The sequence below is a fragment of the Phyllobates terribilis genome, unplaced genomic scaffold, assembly GCF_046119375.1.
Source record: "Phyllobates terribilis strain yellow unplaced genomic scaffold, ASM4611937v1 Scaffold_4444__1_contigs__length_60865, whole genome shotgun sequence".
NCBI lineage: Eukaryota > Metazoa > Chordata > Amphibia > Anura > Dendrobatidae > Phyllobates > Phyllobates terribilis.
The window spans coordinates 1-15180 of record NW_027367195.1 but is presented as its reverse complement, the minus strand read 5'-3'; the positions used below and the strand labels follow the sequence as shown (position 1 = coordinate 15180).

General features: G+C 39.0%; 1 protein-coding gene across 1 annotated transcript; it reads right to left on the bottom strand.

Moving 5' to 3' along the window:
- Positions 1–581: 581 nt before the first annotated feature.
- Positions 582–2574, bottom strand: LOC141249286 (uncharacterized). Its single transcript, XM_073669574.1, has 4 exons — positions 2532–2574; positions 1525–1683; positions 858–1447; positions 582–788 (listed from the first exon to the last, which is right to left on the bottom strand). The coding sequence occupies exons 1-4, from the start codon at positions 2572–2574 to the stop codon at positions 582–584; spliced, it is 999 nt and encodes a 332-aa protein (XP_073525675.1).
- Between the last annotated feature and the right edge of the window lie 12606 nt (positions 2575–15180).

Below are 15180 nucleotides of genomic sequence, written 5' to 3'. Positions count from 1 at the left end.
ACTATGATTCTAGGTAAATGACATGGAGTCTAGTGCTTGAGCCCACTTGCCAGGCTCTAAGCTCAGAGGGTGATGATAACTAGTAGGTCCATGATGATAAACTAAGACCTTACTTTTTACTTGTGTCTCTGATATTTGTTATTAGCATATTTGTTATTAGCCCTTCTTTACTAGTCTCTGGTGTAATCTTTGTTCTGAATTCCTATTGTTACTTTCTAGCATCAAGTATTCTAGCTAGCAGCTTGTTCTTAAGTTGTGTTTTCTAGTATTGAAGCCACATTTTAAAACTTACTCTAGCTACAGCTCTACCAGGATTTCGCGTTACTGCTCATCCTCAATGGTTTGAAACTTGAGTGAAACCCCGTGTTAAGCAAAATACACCTGAAGACAGCAGAGCAGACAACTGTAGGAAAATCACAGGGCACTAAATCAATAAAAAGTGCCATTCATCCAGTCAAAACGGATAACTCTCGCCAATGTTTGCGGAATGTAAGCGAAAATACACCTGAAGACAGCAGAGCAGCTCAAACACCAAGTGTTTATTAGAAAAAAGCTAGTTGAGCTACTTGTATAAATACAGCTCAGGTAAGGCACGAGTAAGCCAGTGTCTTCTCCTCAACAAGCTCAGCTCCAGTCGCGTCCATCTTCTTCCTCGAGTGTTCATCAATTGGAAGCCCTTGAACAATCGTCCATTCACCGCTTTTGCAGGTCACTGGGAAGGAGTAGATAACCCCAGCTGGAACATTGTAGGACCCGTCAGAGTACACACCCATGGAAACCCATGTTCCCTGCACAAATCATTATATCAAACAAGGATACAACCCATTGCATTGCAGTAAACAAAACAAAGTACATACCTCTGGTGTACCGAGAACCCAGTCACGGATATGGTCACACGCAGCACTGGCGGCAGAGAGAGCACTCGAGAGCTTCCTTGCCTTGATGATGGCTGCTCCACGCTGCTGCACTGTACTGATGAACTCTCCATTCAACCACCCATCATCAGCAACAAGCTCCCTCACAGGCTTGTCGCCGCTGGGGGTCTTGACTGTTGCGTGGTTGACGTCAGGGTACTGGGTGGATGAGTGGTTCCCCCAGATGATGACGTTCTTAACATCGCATACTTGGATGCTCAGTCTCTCTGAGATCTGACCGAGGGCTCTGTTATGGTCCAGCCTTGTCAAGGCGGAGATGTTCTTCTCTGGGATTGATGGCGCGAACTCCTTCAGGATTAGGGCGTTCGTGTTCGCAGGGTTTGCGACAACCAACACCTTGCAGTTTGGTGCAGCGTGCTGCTCGAGAGCGGAAGCTTGTGACTTGTAGATGGAGACGTTCTTTGACATGACGTCTTTCCTTTCCATGCCTTCCTTCCTGGGGAATCCGCCAACCATGACCGCGATGTTTACTCCAGTGCAGGCTTCAATGGCATCAGTTGTAGCAACAACACCTGGTAGATACACCATCAGATATCATCTATTACATAGGAGAATGAAGTGTGAAAGAAAAAAGAAAACAATTTCCCACCCTTTAGAAGTGGGAAAGCAGCATCAATGAGCTCCATCTTCACTCCGTTCAGTGCTTCGGCAGCTGGAGGAATATCAAGCATGTGCAGTATCACTGGCTGGTCAGCACCCAACATCACTCCCCTTGCAATCATTGGAACAAGTGCATATCCAATTTGACCTACATCCAATTTCACCAGAAAGAACACATCCAATCAATGATTACTTCACACCAATAAATGACAAAGCAGAATGTAGGACAAGCCTGAATGAAAATCAGAATCATCCCTTGTGCAGTACAAGCAAAAATCAAGCTAGGTCTAACTAGTTCATAGACAATACATGAATTTATTAAACGCTTATGTCTCCACCATGTTGTGATCACAAAAATAATAATTTACATTCTCAGCAGACGTGTGGATTCTTGTTTCCCTAATTCAATAAAGTCGTGTAAGAAATAAGACATCAACCTATCATGTTTTAGATGATTGAGGTTTTCTTCTCCAACTGTGCTTTTTTTAACTAATTTGTGCCACAAATAGTTTAGAGCAGAAAGATGAATAATCTGTGCATTTTCATTGCCAACAGATGCAGATGCATGAGCAAAAAAATCAAAAGATACAAAATTTGATATTAGAGTATTGTTGATCCCTTATATAGTGAAATATCATCAAGAAGTCATGCTTATATATCACGTTGATTAGAAACTCCCGTAGCTTATCACACAACCACATCCAAACAAAACTGGGATCAGGTTTAATCAGATCGGTGAAAATAGTCACAAAACAAAACCGTTCTCACGAAGCACAGATCTAGTGGTCAGATCTACAGATCACTCTTGTTGTACAGTTCAATTCAGCAAAAAAAAATAAACTGCAGATCTGTAAATCACCTCACACCTTTAGATCAAACACTGATCAACAAAAGATAAGCGCACAACAGATCGACCAAATTAAGATCAGAAATCAACAGTTGACCTAGATCGAAATGAAAAAGAAGTGAACAAGGAAGAAGAGATGAAGTTCTCACCTGCGGCACCGGTGACAAGAACGCGAACTGGATCCTTGGCCATTTTTTTGTTCCGATTGAGATCTGAGCTAGAGAGATGGTAGGGTTGGAACAGGGATTAGAGAGCAGATAGTGAAGGTTTGGGAGTGAGTGTGAAGGGTTCGGGAGTTCGGGGGATTTATGGAGATGGTATGTGGCTGCAATTGAAGGGTCGAAACGACAGCGTTTGAAAGGTAACTGTGCGTAGCGTCCCGTCAACGCTTAATGCCTGGGGTAGTGACGTGGCAGCAACGAGAGGAGAGGAAAGAGTCAAGTACTGTAGTAGGTATCATGATCTTCGTCATCACGCTTCAGGCCGGCTTTCACCGTGCATGATCCATGAGTTGAGATCTGTGCCTGCTTTACCGTTTCCATTTTCATAAAACATCCGTGCCTACTTTAGCATTTTCGTGAGTGGATTGTTTTAATTATATATGGAAGCTTACAAAAAATATTTCAAAACTAAATTTAGAATAGAGTTAGAATCTATTCCCTCTGTCCCTTAATATAAGACATGTTTTCTTTTTTAGTGTTGCCTAAAATTCTTTTTATTTCACAAACTTTCTATTTATAAACAACTTTTATCACATATTTTACCATCATCACAATTTTTAAAATCCAATAATACCCTCATATAACTCATAAAATTACCCAATTTTTACCTCTTACACACCCTCATTTAATTCTTTCACATCCATCACAAGACAACCCATTTTTTTTTTCTCATTTATTTCATCTCTCACATTTATCTCTCTCTCTCCTATTTTTTACTCGCTCTCCCAATTATCAATACATTATTATTACTTAATTGTACTTTGTACCTTTCCCTTTTCAACCTTTCCTTAATTTTCAATCTTTTACCCAAATGGAAATATCATTTGGGACGGATGGAGTATGATAGTAAAATTTACTATTTTAAGCCTTGTATTTATTCCTTAAGAGTGTGACAAAAGAGTACATTTATTAACATCTAGTAATTTTATTTTTTGATAAAAGTCTAACAAAACTAATTCACTCGTTTTAAATTTTAATAAAACAAATTCATATATTTTAAAATTGATTGAAATTAGACTTTAATGTAAAATTAATAAACATTATCATTCAAATAAATAAATAATGAATATGAAGTGTTCTTGTATGAACATAAACAATGTGATTAAAAAGATAAATAAAATAATAAAAAGTTATAAATTTTATAGAAAAATATGTTTTATTGTAACAAAAGACTTTGAGATAAAACAATTATATTAGATTAGATTAATTTTAATGTCTCAAATCAAATATAAGAAGATTATTTTTTCTGATAAAAATAAATTTAGGATACAAAAAGACAACAATTGTGAGACATTCTTCTTACAATTTCTTATCAAAATTACTACATCTCCCAACGGTCTAACGTGTAATATGGATATGATCAGAAGTGCTCAAGTTAGGTATGTGTGAGTTGCAAATATGAACTGAATTTGTTAGGAATTAGTTACAAGCATGAGCAAGCTAATTAGTAGGTTGTGGTATGATTGAACCTAACTTATATATTAGTCGTTCATATCTTTGTAACCAGAAACATAAGTATGAGAATAAGAGTTGTTTTATTTCGGTTCTAATTCTCTCTTTCTTCCTCTTCTTCTTCCATTTCTTCTTTTTGTAATAATGAAAGCTACATCCATTATGGTATCAGAGAAATGCACTCGTGTTGCTCGTTTGTGCTTAATCTTTGCTCAGGTCAAAACAAATTCTTCTTTTATCCAAATCTCTTGATCATCTAAGAGTGTAGACAACGATCTCTTTTCTCTTATCGTCTTCTAGCTCCATCTGGTGAATCGATCTTTGATCTTTTCCTTTTCTTTGTTTTCACCTTTGTAAGTATGGCTCAAAATAACAAGTCACCTTCAAATCGACGAGAGAACCTAACAGTCGCAAACATAGTTATCGAACTCGTCAGTCAACTCATTGAATCGTACGAGTCTACGAGTAAATGTATGGGTGTCGAGTTGACTTGGGTAGAAGAATCGTTTTCTAGCAGACTCATAATAGAGTCGTTCAAAACTTGTAGACTCGGATTAGACTCGGAAGAGTTTGCTAAATCGTTCAATTTTATCAATTTAGATCCATTTTTTATATTTTTAAAAGAGGTCTAATTATTTTCTTTGATTTTGGAGCTCATATTTGGATTCAAAAGTCCAATTCTTATCTTAAGAAGCTTTGTGAATGAAATTTTCATAATTAATTCATTAAAAATAGATAAAATTGAAAGAATTACTATAATAGCTTATTTAATAACCATGTATTAAGTTTTTGTTAACATAATTAAGCTAAGAAGATTTCATAAATTACACAAACATATAAAATAAATCTCTTTAGGTTTTTATTATACTTTTTATATCTTCTATTTATATTTTTTGTATTTATATTCTATATTTATTTGTTTATTTATTATTTTAGTAGACTCTTATGAGTCAACTAGTCGAGTTAGGGGACCCATCCTAGTCAACAGTAGACTCTCGAATTTGATAATCTTAAGTCACATATGTACAAATCATATGTTCATCAATCCATCTGAAAACTCTAGAATCACTATATCTTCTATTTAATTAGTTGAAGATAATTACTAAAGTTGGAGGAAATCTATCCTGAAAGTATTATCAGTGAAGAACAAACTATGGATCATTGATGGTATTGGGTTATAGGAACTAGGGCAACTCAGTTCATATCCCTCGTCTCCTCAGTTTCAATGATAACAAACAACTTATTATTCTAATATCTACCTTGAGTGAGTTATTACAGGTTTATGGTATAGCTTTAATTAGAATCGTGTTTCAATAGAAGCAGCTAGTTTATCAAGTGCAAAAGCATAGGAACTAAGGAGCTTGGATAGCGCTTAAGGAAACCAAAGATGATTATCATGAGATATAGCATAGTGTTGATAGCGCTTAAGGGAACCAAAGTAGCAAGATGCACAACGAAGAGCGATATCCACTATACCGCTTCAAGGGGACCGACAGAGAGTTTCTATATATACACGCGAAGGGAATCGAAGGCTATAGCTGAAGGGGACCGAGCGTTTCTTCAAGTCTAGAATCTTTCTCAGATTCTATTTTAGGAAAGTTGCTTCAAACAAGAAAACTGTTACCATTTTATTGCTTTAATTCATTTTATTTAGCTTGATTCGTATCTTTCATTTTAGGAAATAGATATTATTCATCACCTATATAAAGTTGACATTCTAGGTCATTTATTGTTGTTGAAGTCGAGTTTTAGAGTTGAGAGCAATAAGTATTTTAGAGATGTTGAGTTAAGCGACTTAAGCGACATAAGATATTGAGTGATGGGAATCTGTACAAGCCTAATTAGATATTGTGTGTCGAGTCTACAATTGTGTGTTCAGATTAGGTTGTAACTCTTGTGATTCAATCAATAGTGAAAGTGTTTTGAGTTTATTATTTCTTGTGCTTTACGAATTAAATCAAACACGTTGTTAGTAGCTTGAATTCTGCTCATAGGAACTAGAACTTTTGGTTTCTAAGATCAAGCCCCTTCAACGATCCTACAATTGGTATCAAATCATGATCCAATTATGAAGCAATGACCAAGAAAGGAAAATTCAATCTCGGCATCTCCATCAACAAGCCACATCAACTTTAAGAGGGAGAACTCGATTGGTGGTTGGGAGTTCACACGACATACATTCAAACTCAAGACTACCAATGTTGGAAGATCATCGAGCTCGGTGATGAAGAAATCCATGTGACTGTCAAGGATAGAAAGGACTGGACACTCGAGCACTACATTAAGATGGAGAAGAACGCCAAAGCTCGTCAATTGATCCTCGTCGGACTCACATAGACTGACATAGACAATGTGATTAGCATAGCTATTGCCAAGGAAATTTGGGAGGCCCATCATAGCCATCCACAAAGGGAGTGACGAGATGAAAAACAATCGTAAGTTCAACCCTTCAAAGAAAATTTCATGCTTTTAAGATGCTTGTTTGAGAAAGCGTGTCTTCTTGTCAATCAAGATTCACCATTCTCGTGGATAAGTTAAGTTCCTCTGGAGTCAATATCCCTCAATGGGAACAATCTCTGGCGGTCATCTATGGAATGAGTGACAAGTATGATCTTACTAGAAGAATCGCCCTCATGTCTTCCGAAAGCAAGGACCTTACAGTAATGGACATCTTTGGGAAGTTCTTGGATCAAGAAATCACTGACAATCAAAGAAGCAGCGTTATCAAGGAAAGAAAAGGGACTGCCCTAAAACTAAGAGTCCTAGAAAAGATGGAAAATGAAGAGGACGATGATGAGGATGAAGATACGGAAATCTCCCTTATGACCAAGATGGTCAAGAAGTTCTTTAAGAACAAGAATGCTCGTGATGCTGGTTCAACCTCTAAAAGAGACCTCAAGGACTACACCTGCTACAACTGTCAAGAGAAGGGCCATCTCGCGAAGACGTGCACTAAGCCCAAAGTGGAACCAGCTAAACAAAAGGCGCTCTTTTATTTTTGGGGACAAGATGATGATGAAGTTGATCTTCATGAAGGCTTCTAAGGCATGTGCCTCATGGAAAATTCAAATGAAGCGACTTCTGAGGTACATCTCTCTCCTAAATTTATTGATCGCCTTAGCATTCTCGGTAAAACTGAACTCATTAACATGATTAAAGGCATGTCTGATGATATGAGTCTATAGAAAAATAAGATATTGAATATGAGGAAGAAGTTCAGGAATTAAGAAGTGAAAGCTTAGATTTATCCAATAGGCTCGCTGGTAAAGAAAATACCCTTAAGAAACTTAGGGAACTGAGCTTGATAACTAAGTCCTGTGAGGGTTGCAAGTGATATGTAACTTATCTTGAATAAGCTTGAAACCTTAGCTGATTCTATTAATGAAAATACAGTTAATCAAACAGTTTTTGTTCGTGCTAGACCTGGACTAGGATATGACTGAGAATGATTCCGATACATGCTCTTCTTCCCATGAAAAACTGACTGGGGAGTTAACTAAAAGGTTGAGACTTTAGATAAGGCCCTTCATGCTTGTATAAGTATAAACGAATACCTAAAACAAAAAGTTAAGGTCTTAGAACAACCCCCTGAAGGTACTAAAACTTGGTTTTCTCGAGAAAAGGCTCACACTATGTATGTTGATCATGCCCAAGGCAAATTCATTAAGAATACCAATATTAAGCATGAAAAGAGTAAGCCCTTTCGTCCTGGAAAGGGAAAATGTGGTTATGTTCAGTGTAACTCTTGGTGTAGATTTTGTGGCAACAATGGGAATACTATTCATGATTGTAGGAAGAAGAAGGCCTATGATAGCAAGACTTATGGGTCTCCAAATAGAAAAAAAAGTGTTGTTAATGACCTAAAGCATGCTAATAATAATTCTATTAACCATTATGGAAGTTCCTTCACATGTGCTTTGACAGGCGTTTTACCGGTCGCTGTTCCTGTCAAAGATAAATCCAACTAAATATCCACTAGTTAAGCGGTAAGTCGGAGTCGATTCCACAGGGAGCCACAACGATAGTTTATTCCAAATGTGTTATCAATAGTAACAAAAGGGGGGTTTGGTTTGTAAAATTGTCAAAAGCAATAGTAACTAAATGCGTTGGATTTGTTAAAATTATAATGATGGAAAGCTCACTCTTTCAGTCTCAGCACATTGTTCTTATGGAAAGTTGATCATCAAATTCTAATAAAATTATGTTTTTTTAAATAAATAATCTAGTTGTCCTACTCTTTGTTCGTAAATAGCAACTAGTCCAAATAGTCCTAAAAACCCTTGTTGTATGCAATAACCAAAGAAATTCTAAGGTTCAACTACTCAACAGCATAAAGATCAAAGATAAGTAGGCCTATGCAATACCATTGGCAAATCAACGATACTTGACACAGGTTTATAATCTCTACAAAAGAAGCACTCGCAAAATAGTCTATGTTAATTCTGATTGCTACCTAAAAGACAAGACTTTTCAAATCGAATTATCAAGCCTAGCGATATGAATGAATAATTAATCAACCTAGTTTGCAACCTAGATAAAATCAATATCAATCAATGACAATAAGCACAAGAGAAAATAAAACAATGCTAAAATTATTATTAGAACATAAACATAGAATTCTCACAAACAATTCCTAGAACAATGGCCTCAACCTAAGAGTGAACTCATAAGGACTTAGCCAGACATAGCCAAGAGAAAGCTATACATGATTATGGATAAACTAACCAGGATTGAAGGTAGAAGATGGTAGAAAGGTGGCAGCTTTCCTCTTGGTGGCTGAATTTCTAAGAGCTTGAATGTGAAAAGTGGCAAAATAATAACTAACTCATTCTAACCTAAAACTAAGGGTTTATATAGTACCCAGCCTAAGAAATATAAAATAACTGAAATATAAAAGATAAAATGGGAAAACTAATAAAAACTGATAAATTCCCGGGCTTAGATCTGCATTTTGGGCCAGATCCGTCCAAAGTCGCGGTCGCTACTTTCAGGGTCGCGGTCGCTACTTTTCTCCAGTCTTCCAGAAACGGCTTCAGTCTCGACCGCTACTTCTTGAGTCGCGATCGCTACTTTCATTATGAGGCAAAGTCTCGATCGAGACATTATAGTCTCGATCGCGACATCTTCTTCGAGGGCAATTCTCGACCGAGACTCCAAAGTCTCGATCGAGACTTCTTTGTCTTGGCTCGTCTTCGTCTTGAAACCTTCTCTCGGACTGGTCTTCGTCTTCTGCAAGCTTCCGAGGCAGCTCGGCTTCGCCTCTCCGCTTCTCCATGGGTGTAGGTGTGGTCGTCTTCTCTCTAGCTCCGTCTCAAATGCACTAGAAGTGAGTACAAATAGGATCTCCATAATACAATACGACATAATACGCTTAAGAGCATCCCGCGAATCTATAAGTGAACAATCATACCTGATTTCGGGAATACCACTCAATAAGCACCTAAACACCACTAATCCTAAGATAATAGTCGCTAGTTACACCATATAATAAGCTCTTATCATGCTTCTCCCTTTCAAAGTCAAGAAAGCCTAAAATCTAACCAACCTAGAAAAGCTGAGCTTCGATGAGTTCCAAAAGTTTGAATCTTATCTTTGCAGGGTATAGCGAGCAGTAAGAACAAATGGTATATTGATAGCGGCTGCTCCTTCCATATGATTGGTCCCAAAGACAATCTTCTCTCTTTTCAAGCTTCTAAAGATGGTAGCATCTCATTCGGTAACAAGAAGACTGGTGGAATCAAGGGACATGGAAAGGTCCAGCTGAATGAAGGAATTGAAATTCAACTGTAAACTTTGTTGATAGCCTGCGCTTCAACTTGCTAAGTGTTTCTCAACTATGTGATGCTTCGTTAGGAACGCATCCAATGAGATCATTCTAAAAGGAAAGTGAGTCAACAACACCTATCTTTTTGACTCCAGCTATATCCCTTATTGTCACTTGTGCCTTGCCTTCATCGAAGATCACTCATCTATATGGCATCAGCGACTCGTCCATGTTAGCCTTCAATTGCTTCATAAGCTTCGCTCAAAGGATCTGGTTCTTCGTCTTCCTCCAATCAAGCCTGAAATTATATCTCAAATGTGCTGACTGTATGCAAGGAAAACAGGTTAGAAGCTCCTTCAAGGCCAAGAATGATGTCACTACTAAGAATCCCATGGAGATACTTCACATGGATCTTTGTGGGATAATGCGAGTTCAAAGCCCTGGTGGAGCTTGCTACATGTTTGTGATCGTAAATGACTACTCACGCTTCACTTGGACCTTGTTCCTCCGCTCCAAATATCAGGTTTACTCTCGCATCTCTAAGCTAGTTCCCTAGTTTGAGACCTCTCTCTCCCTCTCTGTTTTAGCTATAAGATCAAGCCCCTTCAACGATCCTATAGATGGATCTATCGCCAAAACTCCTTAGAATGTTGCTCAATGGGAGAGATGCAATAATATGATCTGTTCTTGGATTCTCAACATTGTGTCCAAGGATATCTATAACACTATTTGAAACAACAAAGGGGATGTGGCTAGATCTAGAAGAGAGCTATGGCCAAAGAAATCGACCATTGATATATAAACTGAAGCAGGAAATTCAAGAATGTTCTCAATGTTTGATTACTTTGACAGAGTACTTCACTAAGCTAAAAGGTTTGTGGCAAAAATTATTTATTGTCTCTACTCCTTAAGTTGTATTTGTGGTTTGTGTACTTGTAACTTGCAAAAACAGACTCAATAAAAGGACGATGAGGATAAACTTCTCAAGTTTCTCATGGGACTTAAATGAAAATTATAACAATACTAGACGCCAAATACAGTTAAGCACACCTGCTCCTACTCCTAGTGGAACTATTTTTTTGCTTCTACAGGAGGAAATAAGCAACAATATTGATAAGCATTCAGCCACTAATAATCTTATGACAACATTCTCATTATCTAACAAGGGAGAGCATAAAGGCAAGGATGACACAATCAAGAGCCAGTGCTCTCACTGTTCAGGAAATCACATGATTGAGAAGTGTTGGGAGTTAATAGGCTATCCCTCATGAAACAACCACAAACAAAGACTACTAAGGAGAAATTCAAAGAAAATGCAACAATTAGAGGTGTTGATGCACAAGGGGAGTCGGAAAGGTAACATAAACTGAAGTCTCAAGTGATCACCAAAAGCTGCTTGAAGGATTTCTTCATTGCTTAAAAAGTGGTACATCTACCTCATCTTTCATAGAAGGTACTGTTTTTTACTGACTTAATCTTATTCAACATACAAACTTAAGGATAGTGGACAATGGAGCTACAAATCATATGAAATCTGATCTGCAACTCCTCTTTTCTATTACAAAAATCATGCCAACACAATGATCCATTTGCTTCATGGCTGTATTTGAGAGATCACTCACATTAGCAATCTACATCTTTCACATCTTACTCTTCACGTGTTCCTAGTTTCAAATACAACTTATTATCTCTAACTAAACTTGATGCAGGAGCATCCCTATCAACAACTCCTCAAAGGGCAATCACAAGAGCCATGGCTAAGAGGACCAAAGATCAAGTTAGGATCGGTGTGAGACCCTCGACGAGCAGTGAGAGGACCTCGACGAGCAGTGTAAGGCCCTCGACGAGTAGTGTAGATAGTCCTACGTGCAGGATCGGTGTGAGACCCTCGAGCAGTGAGAGGACCTCGACGAGCAGTGTAAGGCCCTCGACGAGTGGTGTAGATAGTCCTACGTGCAGGATCGGTGTGAGACCCTCGACGAGCAGTGAGAGGACCTCGACGAGCAGTGGGAGGACCTCGACGAGCAGTGGTCATTTCTGGACCAAGTCAAGCTACAAAGAGCTAACTTTAGGACATACCCGGATAGGCCCTCTAGCCGGCTATGTCACTTTCAAGTGCAATTTGCACAAGCTTCCTTATGTTTGTTATGAAACATTTCTTAGGGTATTTTGGTCTTAAGTAAGTGACCTTTATGAGGTTCAAAGGGCCGGCTCTCACTTGGTATAAAAGCCAAGAGATAGCTCATTTTTAGGGGCCTTTGAATTGATTAAAAACACACATGTTGTAAAAGTTGAGCAAAGACTCCTTTCTATCATTTGAAGGCCACCTTGGTTTGTTGGTTGATCAACTAAAAACAACCTTATTTCTTGCCCAATTATATCTTGTTTGTGTGATTGTTATTGTATGAACTTGATTAGGGAAACTCATGGTGCTCTAGGTGGTATATCCCCTAGTTGTGTTGTGTTATAGCTTGTTTGTTTCTTGTAGGCTTGCATTGTGTTGAGGTTAAGTCCAAGGTGCTTGCAAGAGAGCTTAAGAATCACTCAAGAACTTATCCCCTTTGTTTTCATTTCACTTCTATCTCTATTTTGCATCCAAGCTTGTTTCCAAGCTAGGATAACATCTAGGACACTTGTTCTTGATGTTTGGAAAGGATTGAACTCTAGATCCGAGCCTTGTAGGGATATCCCTACATCAAGTGGTATCAGAGCTCAGTGAGTTCATCCTTTGTTCACCTTAGAAAACCCAAAACCAAGTGCCTTGCAAGTTCTTGCAAGAACACTTGACAAAAACATTGTGAAAACCCACAAAAGCTAGCATTTTCTTTACCTTGTTTCTTTGGTCTAACCAAGATGAATGCTTGAACTTTTTGCAGGACTAAAACCAAGGTTGAAGGTGAGGAAGTTGCCTAAGGAATTCCCTAAGTTTGGCTTCGGAAGTTCCAAGGAAAACCTACCCTTCACCCAAATCTGTGTCTTGTTCCGGGAACCAGCGCCGAGCAAGATACCAAAAGCCAGACCTTTTTAGCCCTACCAAACGCAGCCATCTTCAAGAACAATCTGAACCAAGTGTAAAGTACAGGTCTTGATCTTTCTACAGCAACAAAAATCACCCAAATCCACCGAGTAGATCGTTCTGACCAAGGCAAAGAAAATCACTCCAGAGGCAGAAAACCAGGTGCTTGATTCACGCACAAAAGTGGTCAAGAACCCAACTTTGGAGCTTCACCCCTCAGTCCAAACACAACCAAACGAAGAACACTCATGTGCCCCATGAAGAACAACATTTGATCTGTGGAGGGAAACAAAAATCAGACCAAGGGCACGAGTAGATTGTCCAAAACACTAAAGCCAAAACCTTTCCCAAAGCGGTAAAGTGTCACTTCTCCTTTCCCAAAAGTGTTGACCTAGCATTTTCCCAAGGCATTGCAGCCTCATTGAGCCGTGCCTTTTTGGATTTGACCTGAGCCCTCTACCTAGAAAAACCCCCACTACAAGGCTCAAGAAAAGTCACATCCATTGCAGCCCATTGACCTCTTGAAAAACACACCCAAAGTTGCTTGACAACACACTTTTGTACCCGGTAACGTGCTAGCTTGCCTATTCAACATTAAACCTTGTACCTTTTTGTTGTGTACTCCAAGTGCAACATTTGGAACGTGACCAAGTGGTCATAATACTCAGAGAAGACGGAGAGAAGGGATTGCCAAGTGCCCTTCACAACTTAAGCCATACCCCACCTTTTAGCCTTAAGAGAAGTAGTACACCTAAGGTGGTTCACTTAACTTCTTTTCCTAAACACAATCCTCAGCCTTTTCCAAGGAACTTTTGAAGGCAATTACAAAGGGACTCCAAGGGCTTCTTGTTCACCTAAAACTAAGGTAATAGTCCTTCGCCCCTCTTGAGCTAAACACACTAAAACAATTCTGTTTTTGCCTAAGTACCTAAAACTGCATGCTATAACTCTTGTTTCTTTGGCATCATTAAGTGTACTTAATCTAGCTTCACTCAAATCATTTCACACTTATAAGGTACTATATTGAGCAGAGATTGTGAGATTATCTTTGAGTGTGAGGGAAGACACAAATCAAACACAAGTTATTACTCTAACTTAACATCTTTGCTTGTTGTTTGTGTGACAATGTCTAGCTCACCCCATCATTCTCAACAAGAGGAGGTGAACCCTTTGATCAACTCAGAGCAAAGTATCACCAACCCTCAACCAGACCTAGCCTCACTCATAAGGACCCTTAATGACACCATAGCTAGAAATCACCAAGAGCTCTCTAGTAGAATGGCAACATTGGAGTCAAAACATAAATCACCAAGGAGTTCTCCTAGGATCTTAAGGAACCAATATGAACCAGGGGAACCTTCTCATGCACACTCCCATGCTCCTATTCCTAGACAAGATGTGAGGATAGGCTCCATCTCACCCATAAACAGACCTGAGCCTATTAGGATACCAACTAGAGAACATGTCTCACCCTTGGCAAGACCATCACCTATGCAATACTCAAGGGAGTTTCCTAACTTTGATTCTCCTAATGTGAATAGATATAGTGATGAATTTGTTGATGAGTTTCAGGGTGATAGGTATATGAGATTTGGAGGAAGAGGAGATAGCGGAAGGAGGGTAAGGTTCCAAAGGAATGAGCACCCTTATGGGTATGTTCCTAGGGAACTTAGACATGAGCAACCTTTTGAGCAAGCTCCTAGACATGCCCCAGTACACCATGTAGAACCAGCTCCAAGGCAACCAAGACATGATCAAGGGTTTGAGCAAGTGCCTAGGCCAAGAGAAGAGGATGGCATTGGCAAGATCAAGGTGAAGATTCCACCATTTGAAGGCAAGTGTGACCCGGACACCTACATGGCATGGGAAAGAAAGATGGACCAAATCTGGTCATGCCACAACTTCAATGAAGAAAAGAAGGTACAACTTGCTATCCTTGAATTCCAAGACTATGCTATGTTGTGGTGGGACAACTTGGTCCAGGAGAGAAGAGAAAGACAAGAGCCTCCCATCCAGAGTTGGGATGACATGAAGAGGGTCATGAGAAGAAGATTTGTACCTGAGCACCATGCAAGGGAGCTAAGGCACAAGCTAGAGACCTTGAGGCAAGGAAGTCAGAGTGTGGAGGAGGTGTATAATGCAATGCATATGGCCATGATCAAGGCCAACATCAGAGAAGACCCAATTGCAACCAATGCAAGGTTTCTAAGGGTGTTGAACCCTTCCATCTCCAATGAGGTAGACATGTATCCTTATGAAACTAGTGAGCAATTATTTCATAATGCTATCAAGGTTGAAAGGAAGATGAAGGCTAGGATGGTGCAAACAACAAGGCCAACTTCTAG